This window comes from Prionailurus viverrinus, chromosome B3 (genome assembly GCF_022837055.1).
Source record: "Prionailurus viverrinus isolate Anna chromosome B3, UM_Priviv_1.0, whole genome shotgun sequence".
NCBI lineage: Eukaryota > Metazoa > Chordata > Mammalia > Carnivora > Felidae > Prionailurus > Prionailurus viverrinus.
This window is the reverse complement of record NC_062566.1, coordinates 63873978-63895418: the sequence shown is the minus strand read 5'-3', so window position 1 is coordinate 63895418 and position 21441 is coordinate 63873978. Positions and strand designations below refer to the sequence as shown.

At 41.4% G+C, this 21441-nt stretch overlaps 1 protein-coding gene across 2 annotated transcripts in view; it reads left to right on the top strand.

Annotated features, from left to right (window-relative positions):
* Nucleotides 1-21441, top strand: part of FMN1 (formin 1) — a 422489-nt gene that overhangs the window by 281571 nt on the left and 119477 nt on the right. For both annotated transcript variants that reach the window (XM_047863846.1, XM_047863848.1), the window contains 6 exons: nt 4196-4257; nt 6457-6545; nt 13018-13147; nt 14597-14743; nt 15851-15910; nt 21167-21287. In XM_047863846.1, the coding sequence (XP_047719802.1) occupies nt 4196-4257; nt 6457-6545; nt 13018-13147; nt 14597-14743; nt 15851-15910; nt 21167-21287 (609 nt within the window). The remainder of the gene's footprint in view (nt 1-4195; nt 4258-6456; nt 6546-13017; nt 13148-14596; nt 14744-15850; nt 15911-21166; nt 21288-21441) is intronic.

The following is a 21441-nucleotide window of genomic DNA, read 5'->3' as shown; positions in this document are numbered from 1 at the left end:
TGGATGAAGGCATGATTATGCAACCTGACCAAATAAACCTTGATTTCTTACCGGGGACTAGTGGGGGTGAGCAAACAACCCTAATTCAGATACACCCCTCAGAAGACAATATTTTCATCTACCAAAATCCTGTCCTTTTCCAAAATTTGTTTTCTTTTAAAGACCCTATGCTCTCGTTTCAGGAAGCATTTCCTGATACCTAACAGAAGAACTCCCATTGGTATTCTTGTAGCCTGTATCCCACTTTTATCCCTGTTGCATACCAGGTGCGAGGCCAGATGCTGGGGTTATCGGGATGCTTAGAAACCATCCCTGACTACAGGCTTCCTCAGTCCAGCAGTGGAGGGTAACTGTTCTGCTACACGCTGTTAATACAGGCTCTTTATTAGACTTTCTTCCCCTGTGTAAAATACACATGCAGGTGAAAGAGGAAGAGAGTGAGGACTTAGGAATCTGAAGGTCAAGGAGTTCCTTCCAGGGCAGGAAACCTTTCCCCTGGGCCTTGGGGGAGGGTGTATGGGAAGAGAAGAATCCTTGGCATGCCGCCCCAAATGGCTGGAGCACAGGCAACCTGGGAGAAGGGGAAGTGGTAGGGGATGAGATTGGAAGTGTAGCTTGGTGCTGGGAAAGGAATGGGCTTAAACATCAGGCCAAGGCATTTGGGGTTTACCTAGTATTTAAAGGAAAAACGTATGAGGTATTGTAAGCATCAAAGTAAAATGTTGAGACCCATGGTTTTAAAAATATAATGGCGGCAGGGCACCCGAGTGACTCAGTCGGTTAAGCGTCCGACTTTGGCTCAGGTCATGATCTCATGGTTTGTGAGTTTAAGTCCCCCATCAGGCTCACTGCTCTCAGCACAGATCCTGCTTCAGATCCTCTGTCCCCCTCTTTCTCTGTCCCTCCCCTGCTCATGCTTGTGCTCTCTCTCTCAAAAATAAGCATAAAAAAAAATCATAATGGTGGTGGTTTGATGAACGGTAGATTGATAGGAGAGATGGAAATTGGAGATGACAATGAGGCTGACTTTCCGAATGGACCCAAAGGTATCTTGTATTTCTTTTAAAACACTTGAGCCATTATTTTTTGTAATGACAACTATTTGTGCATATCCCTTACTATTAATAATGTTTCCTGAAGTTGGGCTTGGAGCAGGGTTTTGAAGGACCAGAAAGTTTTAATAGCACTACTCCTATCTGGAACACTCATGAATTTTGGAAAGTTTCCTTTATAACACAAACTACTCAGCAGTTGCTGTCTTCTTTCTCTACTTCTTTCCAGATATTAAAGGAGATAAGGCATTAACAAGCAGTAAAACACATTAACCATGTGTATATTTATTTTTTATTTTATTTTTTAAAGTTTATTTTTTTTTAATGTTTATTTTTGAGAGATAGAGTATGAGCAGGGAAGGGGCAGAGAGAGTGGGAGGCACGTAATGTGAAGCAGGCTCTAGGCTCTGAGCTGTCAGCAGAGCCTGACATGGGGCTCAAACTCACAGACTGAGAGATCATGACCTGAGCCAAAGATGGACGCTTAACCAATTAAGTCACCCAGGCGCCCCTAAAGTTTATTTATTTTTGAGAGAGAGAGAGAGCAAGAGTGTGGGTGGGGAGGGGCTGAGAGACAGGGAGAGAGAGAGAGAATCCCAAATAGGCTCCACACTGCCAGCACAGAGCCTGACATGAAGCTTGAACCCACGAACCATAAGATCATGACATGAGCTGAAACCAAGAACCAGGAGCTTAACCGACTGAGTCACCCAGCTGCCCCACCACGTCTATATTTAAAATCCCAATAGTCATCATTCATTGGTACCATTTTCAGTTCATACCATTCTCTATGTGCTATGCCATGCATACATACTCCCCTGCTTAATATTTCCAGTACATGGTATTAGACCCATTTTATGGATCTGGTGAGGCTCGGATACTTTAACCTGCCAGGATCACATAGTAAGTTTTGCTCCTTCCACGATAGTCATCTTGGTATTTTTCTGTACCTTAAGCTTGTTCCTTCATCAGAAAAAGAAACTTCCTTTTGCAGTTATCTCTTCCTAGAATGCTCATCTTACAAATATTCACAGAACTGACTTCTTCAGCTCTTAAGTTAAATATTTGTTGCCTCCTCAAAGAAGCCTCATCAACCATCCAATGCAATGCTGCCTATTTCTCTACTTTCTTCATTGTATATTGTTATCTGAAATTATTTTCTGTCCCCTAGGCTAGAGTATAAATTGCATGAGATCAAGTGTTTTGAACCTCCTACACACTTTTGATGTATATAATCACAGCATTAACAGTTTCTAGAACTTAATACACATTCAATAAATATTTACTCAAGGGCTGGGTGAATGAATGAATGAATGAATGAATGAATGTTGTCAGAGCCCATGCTTGTGCTCCAGTTCCGTTTTCTAGATGTTTTCTTTCGGTTACCTAGCACACTGGAGCAGTATTGGCTGACCATACAGCCCATCAAACTATGTGTCTGGGACCCAGACTGATTAAGTTTTAAGAACCAAGTATTTGTTCACCAGAACAACCCACAAGTCATTCTAATTCTCATTAGTTAAGCTCACTTGGTTATATGTAAGCTTGCAGTTCATATAGAATACCTACAATGTGGAATTAGTTTAGAAGTGAACTTCTCTGATAAATTGTTTGTAGAACTTCACCTTTTCTTATTGCATTCCTGTTGGCTGATTTTTGTAGGAGAATATTGGAATTTACATAAATCAGACATTGTTCCTGGTTGTTTTTTTTAAAGCACCAGACATGTAAAAATTCCTGGTCTAATAAATTAGTAAATTCATATTATCTCCACACACAAAATAACCATCCTGGGAGGGCAAATTCTTTCATTCTTTCCTCAAACTACATTTTTCTTCTGTGGTTTCAGATTGCCCTTTTTAGAAGTGTGATTTTCCTTTGTCTTAGTGGGATCTGAGTCGACTTTGTCACTAGCATGTTAACCTCTCCTTTCCCCACACTTCCATATCTACGAATAGCTTGTTGATTAACCCTAAGTGAGTGAAGGTGGCCTGCGGAGGAATTTTAAGTACATTTCTCGGTGTTCTGTGAAGTTACATGATCTTAGCTCAGTTAATTAACTTTGTTAAAATTGTATAAGGGGGTTCATACAATTCAGCTATAGAAGACGCAAAACAATTTGAAAGGAACCTGCCCTTTACCTTGATCTCTACCTTCTCCAGAAACCATGCTGTAATGCCAATGAACAGAATAATGGTTGACGAGCAAAATTTTAAGGCATTCTAAATATCACTGGTTGGTTTAATAAAATTAATTAGCCTGCCACGGAGAAAATTTACTAGCGTGCTGGTTAATTTCACAATGTAAAGTCAGAGAAGGGAGGTGGGGTTGAGGGAACAAACCTTATTAGTTTTGAATAATTATTTAAAGATGTGGAGCTGCCTATTCCAAACACTTTGATTGCCAAATCCATTAAGCCTTTACAATCTCAATGTTCGTATCCCAGTATATATAGAAAGGAATCTCTCTAGGTGAAATCATATGCATATTAGTTAACAGCTAGATGACTTAAAGATATAGAATAACAAGTAGAATCCTGATAAAACCATGGGAATGAGAACTTGCCTTAGACTAACTCATGGGAGGTTTCCATAATCTTAATTTGCCATTGATGCAATTATTGCTTTTTCTTGTCTTTTTAATCCAAACAAGATGTTTGCAGTGGCCATGGAAAGGTGCCTAAATCACATGCCTGAATTCATTTAATTTGCCAACATTGTCTTTTTTTCTCTCTTCCTGGTAATGGGCAAGAGTCAGTTCTGGTGCATTAGGTACTAAATCTCTTCAATTACCAGCCGGGAAGAAAGATTTAAAATTGTGCTTCAAACCTACAAACTGATTTAGTTTTAAAGCACAAACACTTCTCCTGTGGAGCCTAAATTAAACTGCAGAAAGGACGCAAAACTTGAGGAATTAAACCAGGCAGGGCCAAGGCTCAGGCCAGGGATAGGAGCCATTTTGGTTTCTTTCACTGGAGCCCCCCTGGCGCAAGAGGAAGGGGAGCAAGAACATGCTGCAGGACACAACTGTGTAAGGAAGTGCAGTGTCCCATTGCCTGGAAGCTAGACGTGTAATACATGTTAGTGTGGGGGAGTCTAATTAAACTTTCCTTTTTTCCCTCTTTCTTTTTGGGTACTTGACAGCCATTTTCAATGTGGATGATTCTGTGGTTGATCTGGAGACCCTGGCAGCCTTATATGAAAATGTGAGTATCAAAGACCTACAGAGCCAGAGTTTCCAGATTATCATATCTTCACTAATTAAAAAAATGTTTAGGTCCAAAAAAATGGTCATATGTGACTCCTTCTGCCCACCCCCCCCCCCCCGCCCTCAAATCATTGAGCCATTCATGTTCTTGGGCAGAGAGGATTTTGACATAGCATGGAAGAGATTAAGGCATAGTTTCTTTCTTTTTTTTTTCTTTTTTTTTTTTTAATTTTTTTTTCAACGTTTATTTATTTTTGGGACAGAGAGAGAAAGAGAGAGCATGAACGGGGGAGGGGCAGAGAGAGAGGGAGACACAGAATCGGAAACAGGCTCCAGGCTCTAAGCCATCAGCCCAGAGCCCGACGTGGGGCTCGAACTCACGGACCGTGAGATCGTGACCTGGCTGAAGTCGGACGCTTAACCGACTGCGCCACCCAGGCGCTCCAAGGCATAGTTTCTATAAACATAAGCTCCAATGAGAGCAGATGTGAGAAAAGCACTAGGTTCTGACCGTGCTGTGCCATCGGGTTAGCAGATCTCTTTGCACACCTGCATGAGAGGGTGGTTCAAGGTGAAGACCCCTTCTGTGCCATGGAACCCAGCCCTGTGGCTAGCTGTCAGAGTGAATGAAGGTGAGCTACCAGCTTACTGTTGCTGCACACTACTGTTTTCCTCTAATGAATGGAAATATTGTTACCATCTTGGATGATTACTTTTAGACCAAATGAGCTGATGACCTTGAATGTGGGAAGTAGTAAAAAGATGGTGGGTGTGTGCTTTGGATTTAGAGTCAGACAGTTTTACATTTGAGGTCCCACTCAGTAGACTGCTGAGTGACTCTGGATCAGTTAAATCCCTTAAGCCTGTTTGATCATCAGTAGAAGGGGATTATAATGGGCTCTGTCTGATTTTTGTGAGTGTTAAACCAGAAGTCAATATAGGTAGCAGTAGCAATGTATCTTGAAAATAAACAGCACCAGACACATATGTGCTCTTTAAATTTGGGCTGTATGTGGAATAACCAGCAGCACTGGCAGGCTTTCCTGAGAAGATGACACAGGAAGAGTCAGAGTTCCCATGATTGTTAGCATTTCTGGTTCATTGACTCTGTTAGGATTTGAAAACGGAGTGAACCAGATTCTCTTTACTGAAGTAATGATATTTCCCAGGAAGCTGCCTGGGAGCTCTATAGTATGCCTTGGTCACCATGCTCAAAAAAAGTACTCATTTCGTTGATTATGTCCCCTGGGACCTTAAGTCTCTTATAGAAAATTTCCGTAGCATAATAATCCGACCTAGTGAGATTGCCAGTTCCTTACACATTTTACATCATATAAAATTAGAAGCTATTTAGTACACCTGAGTGGGGCCTTCTCGCATTCCATCAGTAAGGCTTTCATTAATAGACAAGAGGGTGCACAAATACCAGGCCATTGGGAGCTAGCAGTGCATTTGTTGAGTACCCAGAGGGCAGCGTGGTATTATGGGAGAAAGAGAGATTCTGAGTCAGGACGTTTATCCAGTACTTAGTGTGAGCTTACGTAGGATCATCTGAAAAGCGAAGATACAATAGTTGATACTGAAGGACTTTCCAAAAAGCCAAGTGCCTTCTAGATGCTTTTTGTTGTTACTGTGAGCTCAGGGCTGTACATATGGGCAGTACTTGTTAGCTCACAGTAGAGGAAAGCTGCATGCAACTGAAATTGTTGGATAAATTGAGAAACTGTAGCTAAGTGCCAAAATAAGCAGTACAGATGAATGTTTACCGAATCTACAAACAGAGAAGGTGGCGACTGGAAATTAAAACGTCAGGAGCCTACAGAAGTTAGGAGAGCTGTTCTAAGGGTCAGGAAACAAATACTAAGGACCACTCACTGATACCTGCTTACAGGGGATTCAGAGGCAGCCATCAAATGTCCTGACTTCTGTGTCCACCTACGGTCGCTTGTTAGGACCATTTGCTTCAGCCAGCGATTCGCAAATGTTAGCATGCATCAGAGTCACCTGGAGGGCTTGCTGTCCCAACCCCCACCCCAGCTTCTTGTGCCTGGGGTAGGGCCAGTTATTTGCATTTCTAACCAGAAACAGGTGATGCTAGTGCTGCTGGTCCAGAGACCACACTTTGAGACACGTTGCTTTAGATAGATTCTCATTGTTCATTCTGCGTGTGCTTTGTTTGGTTTCTCTTTTAACACAGAGAGCCCAGGAGGATGAATTGGTTAAAATAAGAAAGTATTACGAGACATCCAAAGAGGAAGAACTGAAGTTGCTGGATAAACCTGAACAGTAAGGACGTTTGAACACTTTTCTGTTAGGCCAAAAGGAGAAGTGCATCTCTGTCCTCCTTCCTCCCAGCTCTGGATAATTGCATCTCGACTGTGCCGTGAGCTAAGTCGTAGCACCATGTCCCCATGACCTATTACATGCAGCAGAATGACCTGACTGCCTGGAAAAGCATCCAGGGGATTTGTCTCAGCCCCTTTCCCTATCCCTCATGATTCCCCTTTCTTGTTCTAGCAGCTTGTTAATTCCTCCCAGACTAAACATTCTGGCCAAAAGGGTAACTGAGGAAGGAAGAAGTCATTGCTCTGTTTAAGGTTCTGCCGATGCAGTTAAAAAGATGATGTCAGAGTCACAGAATTCAAATGGATTTTCCTAAATGTCGTGTCCGGTAAATGTAGTCTGAATGTGCCAGCTTTCCCCCGAATCTCTCCACCTGCTCTGCCCAATTTACATGTGACCTTTTTGTCATCTTTGTACGTGCTTGTTCGTCACTCTGTTCACTATCTAGAGTTGTTTGCTCTATGGTTTGGGTTGTCATGCCACAGCCTTTGAACACCTAGACCTCCGATGAGTAACTGAGTGGCTCTTGCCTTGACTAAGCCCTTGGGGTCTGCAAACCACAGATAAGTACATGGGGTTTTGCAGCCCTTGGGCCCCAGCTAGCTTTTCATGGCCTAGGATTGAGGATGTGGAATGGGTCCAGAGTGGACAACAGCATCCTTTGCCTATTGCCACCCTTGAGTGCTTGGTATCCAGTTCAGGCCACTCCCCTCAGCCTGGAGATGAGGTGAGTGGTAAAAAACAAAGAAGAAACTAAGCAATCAGGTTTCGGGGAACAAGTGAGCCCTAGAGACATCTAAGTTTCTTCGGCTTGTGTTGAAACTTTTGTGCCTTGAGCTTGGGTCCCCTAGAATGCCCCACTCCTCTTGGACTGCCTGGGCATTCAGGTCCAGGAAAATACCTCTAAATGACTGGGTGGATGATTTCTAGGTTTATTCGGTTATTGAGAAGCCTTCATGATAATTTGGGAAACCTTAGATGAATTGTTCTCACATGGAGCATAGGAACCACTCCCCATGCCACCCCTGCCTCTTCCCAAGTTATTTCATGAAGCCCAGGAATATTGTGAATCATTGCAGATGGGGTTCTACTGCCCTTTTGGTCTGGCAACTTGAGCTACCCTCCCTACCAACTCCTGCCCCTGACCAATCCTGTGGTCCACTCCCAAGTCGTGTTTCCTAATATAACAGATTAATTCCCACTAAGGTGCTAATGACTGAATGTGAAGTGACTAATAATGGGATGTTTAGACACCGACAAGTCCATGGGGAGTATTTGAAGACTGTCTTAGCCTAGGCTGCTATAACAAAGTAACCCAAAGGATGACTTTATAAACAACAGAGATTTACTTGTCACAGTTCTGGAGATTGGAAATCTGAGATGGAGGTACCATTACAGTTGGGTTTTGGTGAGAACCTTCTTTCAGAATGTAGACTGCTAACTTCTCTTGGTATCCTCACATGGCGGAAAGCAAAAAGAAGGAAGCAAGGTCTTAGGTCTCTTCTCCTAAAGGCACTGATTTCACTCAAGGTCTCAACCCTCCTGACTTAATTACCTCCTAAAGGCCCTACCTCCTTATACCATCACATTGGGGGTTAGGATTTCAACATATATGCTTTGGGGGAAACACAAACATTCAGTCCTTAACAGGGACAATAGGGCATATCAAGCATTTGAGTAGTGGCCAACCATGCCACGCTGGGCAATGATCTCTAAGCCTGGAGTTCACAAGCGTTTCATGTAAAAAAAATCAAATAGTATTTTAGGCTTTGTTGGAAGTACTTAAACCTGTTGTAGTGCAAAAGCAACCAAACAAATGGGCATGACTGTGCATCAGTAGAGTTTTGTTTGTGGACACTAAAATTTGAATTTCATACTATTTGTGTAGATGTCATAAAATGTTATCTTTCTATTGATTCTTTTTCAACAATTTAAAAATATGAAAACTATTCTTAGGTGGCAGGCCATACAAAAACAAGTGATGAGCTGTATTTGGCCTGAGGGCTATAATTTGCCAACGCTGGCTCCATGTGCTGGGAATGGCTGACCCAGTGAAATGAACAGTGGGTTTCTACAACTGGAAGTGTTCCCCTTATCCTTTTGGGTTAATGTCTTTCTAGCATTATTTTTCAAGATTAATTGCCAGGACACAGAATAATGGTGGCAGGTAATTAACAGATAAACTTATTATTCCTGCTGATGTTGATCTGATGATATGGATACTGATGATCTGGGTAAGAGAACATTTTCAAGGTTTATAAGTAGTCATTGCAGTGGCTTCCCAAAGATGCTAAGCAATTACTGGCAGCAAAGAGGACTGTCATGTTGTCCTGGTAAGGTGATGTGCTCAGGCTCAGCTGCTGGAGGGTGAGGTGCACGGGGGTAGGGGCTTCAGGCATGAGTGAATTCACCTTTGCTGTTGATCTCCTGCATAGTGCAGCATTTGTTTGATTTTAGCCAGGGTCTGATTTCCTGCCAAGTTATTTGCCATTAGCTCCAAGTTAGTCGACTATAAGCATGTTTTACATACTGGAAAATATGAATCATTTATAGTTTCAACTTTGAAATTTTCTGAGATCCCTATGATGCCCAGTCCTATAAATCAGGGCAGGGAGAGGTTGGCCTCATCACTCACCTCATCAGCTTTCTTATAGCTCAGGGCCAGATTTAGAAAGCCATTTCACATAGCGGTGTCATCTGCTTGGGCCTGGGCTGTCTGAGAACCACTCCCTCCAAGGATGGCCTTCAATTCTTTGCATTCTGCCTTGGGATGGTGGTGAGATGAGGTGAGCTCTATTGGATTTGAGTTGGCCAAACACATGCCTTTTGCGACCTGGATAGAGGACACCGTGTAAAGCCTATTGGGATGCCCCACTCAGGGTCCCCAGTTTCCTCGGCACCCTCACAAACACACTGACTTGGTGAAACAAGGCTCTGTGAATGTACTCCCCTGTGGAGGAACCGTGTACATCCCACTGTGTACACAGCCCTGTGCACACAGCCCTGAGATGGTACCATTTGGGGGTTTAGGGAATGATCAATTAAACATTAGTCCCTTGAAACAGTGGGCCGTATTGCCTCATTCCACCTGTGAGCTGAGTTGGTGCTGTGGATGGGGATCCACACAATGTCATGTGCAGAACTTCTCTCCTAAAGACAGACTGGAGTTGCAGCGCTTCCTGGGAAAATGAACCTGCCCTGGGAAAGAATGAGAAGATCCCTAGTTTGTGGCTACTTTGCTGTTGTTTAGTCCTCTTTATACCTGGCCCTAGGTTACAAAGTTAGGTTAGTCTGACAGGAAGTAAATCTATACGTATCCATAAGTACCAAGGCCCAATGCCCCAGACATATACTTGGAGATTTGTACAAGAGTTCTTATCCCTGCTCGTAGGGGGAGAGTATAAAGCACAGCTTGGGGGAATAAGATATTTTTCAGCCACTTGCCTCATAGCCCTTGAGGTTACTTATGCCTCTGGTACTCTTCCAGATAAATGGGAAAGGAGGTATCTGTGGTGCTCTTCCTCAGGCCTTCGCACGGCTATTTTAGAACAGAAAGTAACATAAAATCGCAGTCTTCTCAAATTTATGTCTCCAGTAATTCTTATCTTCACATTCCACCAGGTGTCCAAGCCAAAAACCTGCAAGTCCTCCTGGACGCTTCCCAGCATCCCTCGGGGTTGGTCGGTTACTCTGGTTCCTGCTGCCCGAGTAGCCTTTCTCATGTATCTGCCCCTCTCCCTTCACACCACAGACCCCCTTCCCTGCCCTCTGAGAACAGTGTGGCTGCAGCCCTGGAGATCTTCCAGCGTCAAATCTGTTGTCCCCTTCAACTCACCGGCCAAGCCACTGCCGTGGTGATTTTCTTAAAACAAAAAACTCAAAGTATCACCTCTCTGTTTGAAATCCTTTAAAAGTCTATTTTAGAACGCAAATCTCCATTTTAGCATCTGAGTTCTGGTTGTCTTCTCCCACAAACACCATTCATCCTGTCTGGGCCTGCCCTGAGATTTGGTCACATGTGTCCTGTGCAAGCGCCAGAGGGCTCCAGGGAACCTTGACTGACATTGTCTGTCGAGGGCTCCGACTTGGATGGCCTGCACATGGCTCTCATAGGCCCCATCACTGAAAATATTTACTATACCCTGCAGCAATGGGTGCTTTATTTTTCAGATTACCAGGAAGGAATTGTGTGTAAGTTAAATTCTCTTCTAAGGTCTTAGCATGGTACCTGACACACTGTGAATGCTTCCTACATGTCTACAGGACTGACTGAAATTCTTGGTGACTGCTACTCTGGCATTAATTTTCGGTGACACATTCCCCACAGTTGTATCCAAAAGTCATGTAAACTTCTCGAATTGCCCTTCCCTCCTCTAACTCTGGATATGCATTTCAGACCCTTCTTCATGCACAAGTCTCTGGATCTTTAAGGTTCTCTGAGAACCCTCCTAGTCCAGTTCCTAATCCCAGTGAGGCCTTGGTCCTGGAGAACCTTGTAGTTCCTTTCCACTCTATCCTGGGTAACAGGAAGTTGATGAGCCTAGGGGCTTGTCTCCTTATACTAGTCCCAAACCTCCTTTCTTGAGGCTTGTTATAAGTAACTGTACATCCAGCATTCTGTCTTTTTCACCTGCGTCCTCGTTGGATAGCTGAGGTGTCCATCTGTATCTTCTCTCACACAGTCTCCACAAACGCTTAACTCACTCTGTTTATTTAAACTAGAAAGTGTACATACTCTGGGGATCTGGAGCCTACTTGGGGAGGAGTGTCTTTCGGTCACTGCTGGGAAAGGAGAAAGGCAGGGTGTGGCCCTTGAGTTAGCTCTCAGCATTGTCTGTATAAACAAAACTTCCCGACAGCCCCATGAGGACCAGATGCTGCTAGTCCCAACAGCTTTTCACTGCTTATATTTGTGAAAACTGGTGACACTCCTGATTTCGGTCACAAGTGAATCAATGCTTTAATACTAATTCTGTGAGAAACAATTTACATAACAAATACAAGTTTTCATCTCATTTTAACTCAGAATTTCTATGGGTTTCTACTATTATACTCCAACATGTTTTCATAATAATCAGATTTACAGAACTTTAAAAAACAAAGGTATCTTCAGTTTTATGTGCATTCTTTGGTTCATCTCACTGTCATTTAAAAAAAGAAGAAGAAGAAGAGGGCGCCTGGCTGTCTCAGTCAATATTGCTGGCTACTCTTGATCTCAGGGTTGTGAGTTCAAGCCTCACAAATGGGCATAGAGATTACTTTAAAAAAAAAAAAAAAAAGAGAAAGGAAAGAAAAGAAAAAGGACCATGACCTGGATATAGGATTAAAAAACAAAAAAAAAAAAAACAGCTGATAATTAAAATCTTATCAAAACCCAAGTCCTCCTAAAAACAAAGTAAAAGAGGCACAAAGTACAAGCGAAGGAAACTTCGTTGGGTATGGAAAGAAGGGTTCAGCTTTGCTCCTATGGAAAAGCATTCTTGGTGAGAGATTGCAAAATGTCAAAGTAATGATGTTATGCGTTGACCAAGGCTTTCAGAAATATGAGTTAATCATCATTTCAGCCCCACACTGAATTTAATAGCTGTTAGTGGATTTTCTCCTTCTCTGAATTCGTGTCCAACTCTTTCCGCCCATTTTAGTTTATACCCCTTCTTCTGGTGGTTGGCCTGGAGAGTAGGTAGCTCTTCCAACTTAATTTTGCAAAGGGCACCAGTGCCCAGTTGCTCAGACAGTGAGCTTCTGTGTGTATGTTAGCACTCACCTTTAGCTTCTAAAATCTGTCTTACTGTAGTTTTTAACACTGATGTCTACTTAATGAGTGCTTGCTTTGTTGCACACACTGAGCCGTAAACTCTGTCTTCATAGGCAAGTTGATGTGGGAAAGTAAACAAATATCTGTAGAATAGGGTCACTGTAGACTGTTATCGAATTCAGTGAGCAACAAATAATAGTAATCTCACCTCAGGAAGAAACATTTTGTCACTTCTCTACAGACATCTGCCTCAAGCCTTCACTTTACTGTGCCTGTGTTAAACAGACCCTTAGAGAATGCTGCATTATAAAGGGAGTTCATTATTTATTTTCATATACTAAAGGTAAAGCTCCTATTGGCATAGCAGGAGATAACTCTTTGTGGTTCAGGATAATTGCATTAACACTCTGTGCCTAAAGTAATGTATACACCGTACATTTATATACTGTCCTAGAAGCTCATTTAAAAAATGGCTTGGTTGTCAACAATATAACGCACACCCTTGGAAGTCTTAGGTCTGCCTGTCAGGTACATTTTATAATTGTTAAAATTGACACAATCAAGTAAAGAATGCTCTCATGGTAGATCTTTTTCAACTGTTTTTTTTTTTTTCTTTGTGAGTGTGTGTGAAGCTAGATGATCCATTATTAATTTTTACAGATTTTTACACGAGTTAGCCCAGATACCTAATTTTGCTGAACGGGCCCAGTGCATAATCTTCAGATCTGTCTTTTCTGAAAGTATCACCTCCTTGCACCGAAAGGTAGAGATCATCACAAGAGCTTCTAAGGTATGTTTGCTATCTAATTTAAGAGGGTGGTTTTGCCCTTATTGAGGGTAAAGAAGGAAGCAGGGAGTGGGAGAATCAACTAGAATCCCTTTGTAGAAAACCTTTGGATTTAAGACTGTGTGTTTTGCTAAGCAGAGCTGTGATGATTATCCTGAGTATGTGTGTGCATGCAGGTGAGGGAGGGAGGAAGAGAGAGAAAGAAAGTCAGGTGCAGACTGACAGGGAGAAGGAGGAAAAAAAAATGACACTTCTACAGATGGATTCTTAAATATCACAGATACCTTCTAAGGTACATATTGGCCTCTTAAAAACAACCTAAAAAGTGTAGTGTGTTTGCTACTTGACTGACTGGATTGCAAGAGATTTTGCTTGAGACCCATGCACCTGATCATCTGACATGTGTCCACACAGTGAATTAAGAAGATTCTAGAGACTTGATAAGCAAAATAAATGACTGTGATAATAAGTGGTGGGCAAATACATTTTTGTTGGCTTTACCACACTGGTATTCTTTGTAAATTCTAATGTTTGTTTGTTTGTTTGTTTCCTCACAATGACCCATGTCCTTAAGAACATGATAATCCTCTCCACACATATGTAGTATTGAGTTCTTCTCTGAAGGCATGATTCTTTTCCTTCAAAAATATAAAATGCTTCAATAAAGAAAGTAGAAATATGACCAAAGAATAATAGACACCCTCTGATAACACCCTAAAAAGGAAGGAACAGAGGTTGCCCTGGAGCTGCATTTCCCTTTCTTTCTTTACCCTACAATAAAGGAAAACAAAGTCAACTCAGACTTGGAGAAGGGGGAAAAAGTACCAACTTGAAAATTTTGCACTTTGAGAAAAAAAGAGGAAAAATAAATGGTACGAGGAGCTGAAGAAAACCCTAAGCAGCTTGAAATTGTGAAAGTTAATAGACATCTCTGCAGATACTTAAAGAACATAACCTATGGCCTGGAAATACATTATTATAGTTTGTCTCTGAGGACTACACCCAGGGATAAAGAAGAATAGACTTGGTATTAAACTTGCCCGACATTTAACTGTACCGTTTATACAGATACATTGTCCAAAAACAGATCCTCAAATGGTAGCAGACCCGTTTCTACTTAGAAGTCATCAGATGTAAAGTGTAACTCTACCAAGTCTCTTTGTTCCATTTACATAGAATTTACATATTTAAAATAAATATTTAAAAAATAAAACTGGCTCGAATAGAAATACTAATATTTAGTCCTCACTATTAAGACATGCAGTTCATAATTCATTGAAAGGATAGAAAATGATGACTTTCAGTTCGTTGAAAGGATAGAAATTTTCCATTTTGCCAGCTGTCAGTCCAGCCACCAAATAGCCTGATGGCTACTCAGTAAATATTTGCTGTTGAATGAACATAGGTACCTTTGAAGTCCAGCTCTGTAATAATCGGTATTTGCTGTCACAGGGCTTGCTGCACATGAAGAGTGTGAAGGATATTTTAGCACTCATTCTGGCTTTTGGAAATTACATGAATGGAGGAAATAGAACTCGGGGACAAGCAGATGGATATAGCTTAGAAATTCTGCCAAAACTCAAGGACGTCAAAAGTCGGGTATTTATTTCTCACAACAAGATTCTATGATTTGCCATTATATTCCTTCTATACCTTTAATTTAGACCTATCTATATGTTTTCTTGGTTGCTCCATTCATCTCTTTTCTCCCTTTAACAATAAACTTTTTCTTTGCTTTCTTTTGACTTTTGGGTAAAAATTGGTTTTTCATGTTTGGTCTTACAGAGACGACAAAATCCCCAATATTGGTTTGTTCTAAAAGAATGCAATTGGATGTTGAACTGTAATGAGAGAGGAAAACAGCACGCAATATCAGCCATAGCACAAGGCTTGAGTCTGTTTGAATTTAGTGTTGACTACTTGTAATTTACTCATTCCTGAGTAGGGAGCAATGTTGAATCACCAGTTGAGCTGAGCATTTGAATTATTCTTTGGCCCACAACAATTGGGCCGAGGGTCTACTGTCAAACTCTCTGAGCCTGATTATCATTTGGCTCCACACCCCTGCAGAGCTTTCTCTTTAGAAACAACCAGCCCATATCTAGGCGTCCCATGGGGAGCAGGGGCAGTGAAGGGAGGGGAAACACACAGGCAAATTAGAATTAGACCCATGTGAACAAGACACAAAGGCTGCCTTGTGGGAGGGCCTGCTTGCCCCTGGCCTCCCAGGGTCATAAAGTGGCATGGCGCTCCTTTTAAGCTGTCCTGATTGTTTTTCACGCCATTAAGAACACACATTTTTTGAAAGGTGGGAAGGGAGGGATGGTTTTCTGTTCTAGTCCCTGGTTCCCTTTGGCACTCCCCCACCCCCTCCTGTCTTGGCTTTATGCCAGAAAATAATGAGACCGTGTATATGTTTGTTTGTTTGTTTTAGTCATTACCTCAGAGGTCTTATGAATTATCTATTTGATTCTTTTTTTTTTCACCCCCACAAAGAATAGTGGAGTGTCATAGATGTATAGATGTCATAAAAAAAATTGCCGGACAAAGAGGAGAGAGGGAAATCTTGCCAGGCGCAAACAGAATTAGGACCAGGTATTGCAAATTAAAAGTTTCAGGGTCACAAACTGAGATTTCAGTACTCAACTATATAATATGTTAGTCTCATGTGAATGATTTTCATTTAAGCTTCTCTTTTAAACCTAGGATAATGGGATTAATCTGGTGGACTATGTCGTGAAATATTACCTGCGTTACTATGATCAGGTAAGAAATAGCATTATGTGGAAAACTACACTAATGGGGTTTCAACTCTTACACATTGTTGGCATTCAGAAATTAGATGATGGATGGGTGGATGAATTTCAAGTCCAACATAGAATTTGAGAGCTATCCAGCCTCCTTGGTTTACAGATGGGAATGCTGAAGCCAAGAAAGTTTAGTTGACTCTTGTAAAGAGAAGCATTATTCAGTGCCTCTCAATCTACTGACTCTTAATCCACTCTATAACACAGTTTCAGAGAGACCCCCAATGCCTTCTAACCAGATCGTGGGGGTCTTTGTGAAATCTATATCCATTCAGTAATTGGTTGTATCTGAAACTGGCTCTGGGCTGCAGACCAAAATGTAGGAAATCAAGATGCAGTAATACCCAGTACCTTATCAGTAATGTTCATCTGTGAACAAGTTGAAGAAGTGGAATTTGAAATCCATCCTCTCTGCTCAGATTACATTTGCAATTAGAAATAAAAATTTCAGTGAGAATCCACCTGAGCACAATTTTCTATGTTTAATTCCTTCTCATTAAATTGAGAACAAGGAGTCTTAACTTTGAGAAGAAAGAGGTACTGTTGTAAGGTGTTGAGAAATCTAGCAATCAATATGAATGGGAAAAGTCTCAGGAAAATGTTGTCAGGACTCCTGCTTAGCTGTCCACTCAAGCAGGGTTTTTCCTAGGCTCCAAGGGAAGAAAAGTAAGGATTCCAGGGCCTTGTTTTCAAAAGGTCTATGATTCCATCCAGAAGACAAGCTAGGCACTGATGTAGTCTATAGGCTTCTATCCTCCCCTCCTCATCTGTCTGTTCTCAGTGTCTCTGAAATGAATCATCTCCCAACCCCCCTCCTCAAACTTCTCCTGTTTCTAATGAGGAGATTATCATTTCGGTCATTCAAGCATGAAACTTCTGCTCCTCTTTGGTTCCTCTCTGTCCTTCGACTAAATTGTTTCTCATGTTTCTTTCTTGTTTTTCATCCCTCTGCCCCACTCATCCAGGCTTTAAGGTAACTCACCTGGACTATTCTGGTTGCTTCCCAGCTTGTCTCCCCACACCTGGTTGCTCCTTTTCCAGTCTATCCCACGCCCAAGGCCCAATCAGTTTTTATAGTCCCGGTCCTACTGCATCACTTTGTTACTCAAAAACAGAAATGACTCCCCATTTTCAACTGAATTAATACTCTACCCAATTTAATTCCAGTCTTTTACAACCATGCTTTTTTTTTTTTTCCATTTCCCCCTACACGTAGTCTGTGACTTAAGACCCCATGTTTTCCAAACACACCCTATGTTTTCTCACTGGTGTGTTTTTATTTTTTTTTTTTAATTTTTTAATGTTTATTTATTTTTTGAAAGAAAGATTGACAGAGTGTGAGCAGGGGAGGGGCAGAGAGAGAGAGGGAGACACAGAATCTGAAGCAGGCTCCAGTCTCTAAGCTGTTAGCACAGAGCCCGACGCGGGGCTCAAACCTATGAACTGTGAGATCATGACCTGAGCCGAAGTCAGACGCTCAACCAGCTGAGCCACCCAGGTGCCCCACTGATGTGTTTTTACATCCAATGTTCTCCCTGACTGGACCTCTTCTCATCACCAGCCTCTTTATATTAAGCTTCTGTCTTATTAATACTCTCTTGAAATAATAAATTAACTTTTGGGAGAAAGCTCCCAGTAGCAACACATATATTTGCAACCTAATAGGTAACAAACTTTTCAGAAATGACATGGAAAGGACAACTGGTCCCCTCTCATTAAAAAAAAAAAAAAATTGGTACAAGAGGCTGCAGGTAATTTCCCAAAAACACAAAAACAAAAGCAAAAATCAAACAGAAGATATAAATCGCCAACTAGATACATAGACCTAGCGGTACAAATTGATCAAAACTTTATCAGGACTATCAAAAATGGCTGATGGACTTCTTCCCTGTTTAAGATCTCCATGTATAATGGGACCCATATCTAGACTGCCCTTGACTCACCAAACTGTGTCCTATAAAGGGCACCTTTAAAAAAATTCACATGAAGATGGCACGTGCTTGCCAATCTGTTTCCCCATGAAGCTGTACCTACTTATGGGGGACACATTTCCTCATTCATGCAAATGCACAGTATAGCTTAGCAAGACTTTGACCTTTCTGTATCAGAAGCCCTAGAAATCTATAATATTTCTAGGAATTTTTATCCTAAGGAAATAAATAAAGATATGTATCACATTATACTTATAATAATTTGTAATAACAAAATATAGCAAGATTTTGGGGAGGTGTCCAAAGGTAGAGACTAAGACCACGTCAATTATGCTAGAGTTACAAGATGGAATAATACACTGCCATGGAAAGTATGTAGGAGAAAATCTAGTGGCATTAGAAAATACTCTTGATCTGCTTTTATATTATAAACATGGGTTTAAAACAATATATAATTTCAAATATGTAAATATAAATATACATAAACACACAGAAAAACCTAGGATACCAGAGATATGAAAAAATGTTTGATTATCTCTGGAAAAGATTTTAACTTTCTTCTGTCTTTCAATTAGACATAATGAACACATGTCACTTTTGTAAAAGGGAAGAAAGATAAAATGAAAAATGGTACAAAATAGTACAACTATTCTTCCCTTCTTCCATGAAATCTTTTTTCACTTCCTTATCTTTTAATCCTTTGAACCCGGAGAACACCTGGTTTGAACTTCTGTCTTGATACGTCTTATTCTGCCTTGCATGTAGATATCATTGAGCAATGAATTGTTAGTCTGGCATTGCTCCTTGAGTTCCAAAACTCGTTGTCTGTTTTGTAGCATCCGTAATTTAGGTGTCTGACAAATACTTACTAGGTTGAATCTGCCGTAAATATCCACAAGAGTGTAATAAGTGACATTTACAAATAATTAGGTGCAAAGAGGTGAGAGCTTTATTCTGGTAGAGGGGGCAGACATGTTGAAGCTTCAGGCAATAGGTATATACCCAAAGTTCTGGCAGCAGGTACTAGTAGCGCAGCAGAATTATCCAGAAGAATCTTGAGAGGTAACATTTCTGATCTAGGCTTAGCATAACCAGATTTATCTTGTAGTGTCTGTAGCATCTACACAGCCAAGTCAGATGCATTGTGTAGGAAGGCTGAAATTTGCCAATGAAATGTGACCCTCAAGGAGCGCTAAACCTAGTGGAATCGACTTCACAGAGGAAAATCTTCCAGTAAGAATAGTTTCAAACATGGGATGGCTCAGTATGGGAAAAATCAGAAGTCAACATTTGTGTGGTGCTCTCCTGAGTTTCACAGTGCAAAAATTCATTTCACTCAGCAAGAGTATAGAATTATGTGATTTATTAGGCTATCCCCTCCCCGTAGGAGCATAAGTGATGATTTTTGTGGTTAGTTGGGATGAGCAATTAGCAGGAGAAAGGTGACTCCTGTTCAAAGCCTCCTTCTACTCATGCTGGTTTGGGGTCCAAGTCCAGGTTTGTGAAGCTTACAGAAATCCATCTAGAGCCATGTCTTTTGAGCTCTAATGGAGCAGCTTTCTCAAGAGATGCTACCAGGCTGATTTGCTCAGTAGCACTTTCTCTTTTTCTAGCTTAAAAAAAAAAAAAATTGAAGCCAGCGCTGAATCTGATAAAAAAAAGTTTTAGAAAATAGTTAGAGATAACATGCATGAGTTCTTCCAATGTAGATTGCCATGGAGCTTCTCGGCAAGCATCTTAGATGGTGTTCCATCCTGTCGCAAGTACTACTTCGTTGTTTTGAAAGCAGTAAAATAAGTATAGAGAGATGGGGAAAAAAGCACACTGTTCTTGCAGAATGTTTCAGTAAAATGAGGAAAACCACCTTTTCTTAGCATCTCAAATGGAGCTAAAGGTCTTAAAGGAAGGGAATTCCTGAAACCATAAGAAAAAATGACAGTAATTGAAATGTCTCCTGCTCAAGGTACACACTTTTCAGAACAGTGTTTTTATAGGTGCCAAACAAAGTTTGATATGCCACGTGTTGTATGCTGTACTGAGAGCTATATACAGTACCTGCCCTCACAGTGCTTGCAGTCTAGCGGGAGAAGCCTCTAAGTTAACACGGCAATTTTGAAATTGACATTGATAAGCGCCATGACAATGGTAAACAGCAGGGGCCCTTGTAAACACCCAGGTGCTGAGGGTTAGAGGCAATCTTTGAGGAAGTGATACCTGTTTTGAGACTTGAAGAATGATATGAACACATGCAGGTGTGAGGAGTTTCTACAGAAGAATTAGAAAGGGACAGTTTTATAGACAAAAGCCCAGAGACAAGAGATTGTGGCCTGTTCTGTTATTTTATGAACGTTTAGGAGAGGGAGTTAGAGATAGGGGGAAGGTGGAAGAAGACTGAGGGTGGAAGAGGCCAGATCATAAAGTGCCTTATAAAGCAGTTTCAGAGTTTGGAATTAGTCCTAATGGCAGAAGGAAAGATGGAATGTGAAGGAAAGCTGGCAAAACAGCCCGTGTGGAGAGAGGAATAACTGAAGACTGCTTGAGATACGCAAGATGCAGGGCTTATGTTAAACAACTCAGGGACAAAGCAGGATAGACTGGAAAAGATATTTGAGGCTCAGCTTATCTTTCCATACGCCTGAAACTTGTGTCCCTCAAGGTATTTCTCAGCTTAGATCCTCTATGACGTACAGTCGGGGAGCTTGTCAAAAACTATGGCAAACCAGGCCATCAGCAAGTGTATACAAAGATAAGCCAAAGAACGTTTGGGAAGTCTTTACATATATGTGAAGAACTTGATCCCACACACACACCCTCTGGAGCTTAAAGCTGCAGCCGAGGGCAGGTCACAGCAGAAGGGAGAGTGATTGTTTCTTCCATTGTAGTGCCTTCTTGTTCAGCACCTTCCGACGCACACCAGTTGGCATACCCCAAAGATGAGCTATCTAATTGCTACCACGTGAAGCTCAAACAGGGACTTTAAGTACTTTCATGTGTTCCTCCTGTGCCTTTTTCCATGAGAGGACGGCGTCCAAGATCAGGGCATACCTGACAATTTTCTCTTCGATTCGTGAGGCAAAATAGAACCCAGCCCTCAGTGGCAGTAGGACCAAAATGATATTGTGGAAGACACGAAAGCATTTCAAAGTAACCAGGTCCAAACTTAGGAATGGCCAAGGAGCATTTCTCAGATTCTTATTTGCGCATTCAGTAAAAGATGCTTTGGAATTTCAATTGATAGTGACAATTGGGGAAGTATAACATACTTTGTTAACCATGTCTTTTAGGAAGCAGGAACAGAAAAGAGTATTTTCCCTCTGCCTGAACCACAGGATTTCTTTCTGGCTTCCCAAGTCAAGTTTGAAGACCTCATAAAAGATTTGCGAAAACTGAAGAGGCAACTAGAAGGTAACAGGAACTGTTCTGTTATGATAATAGCTAAGCTTTTTTTTTTTTTTTTTTTAATGATTGAGGAGGAGGATGTATGTCTGGTTCATGGAAGGGAGTTGGCGCAGACTTCAATTCCTTGTGAAGCTCTCCATCTCTTATGCTCTGTTTGGAG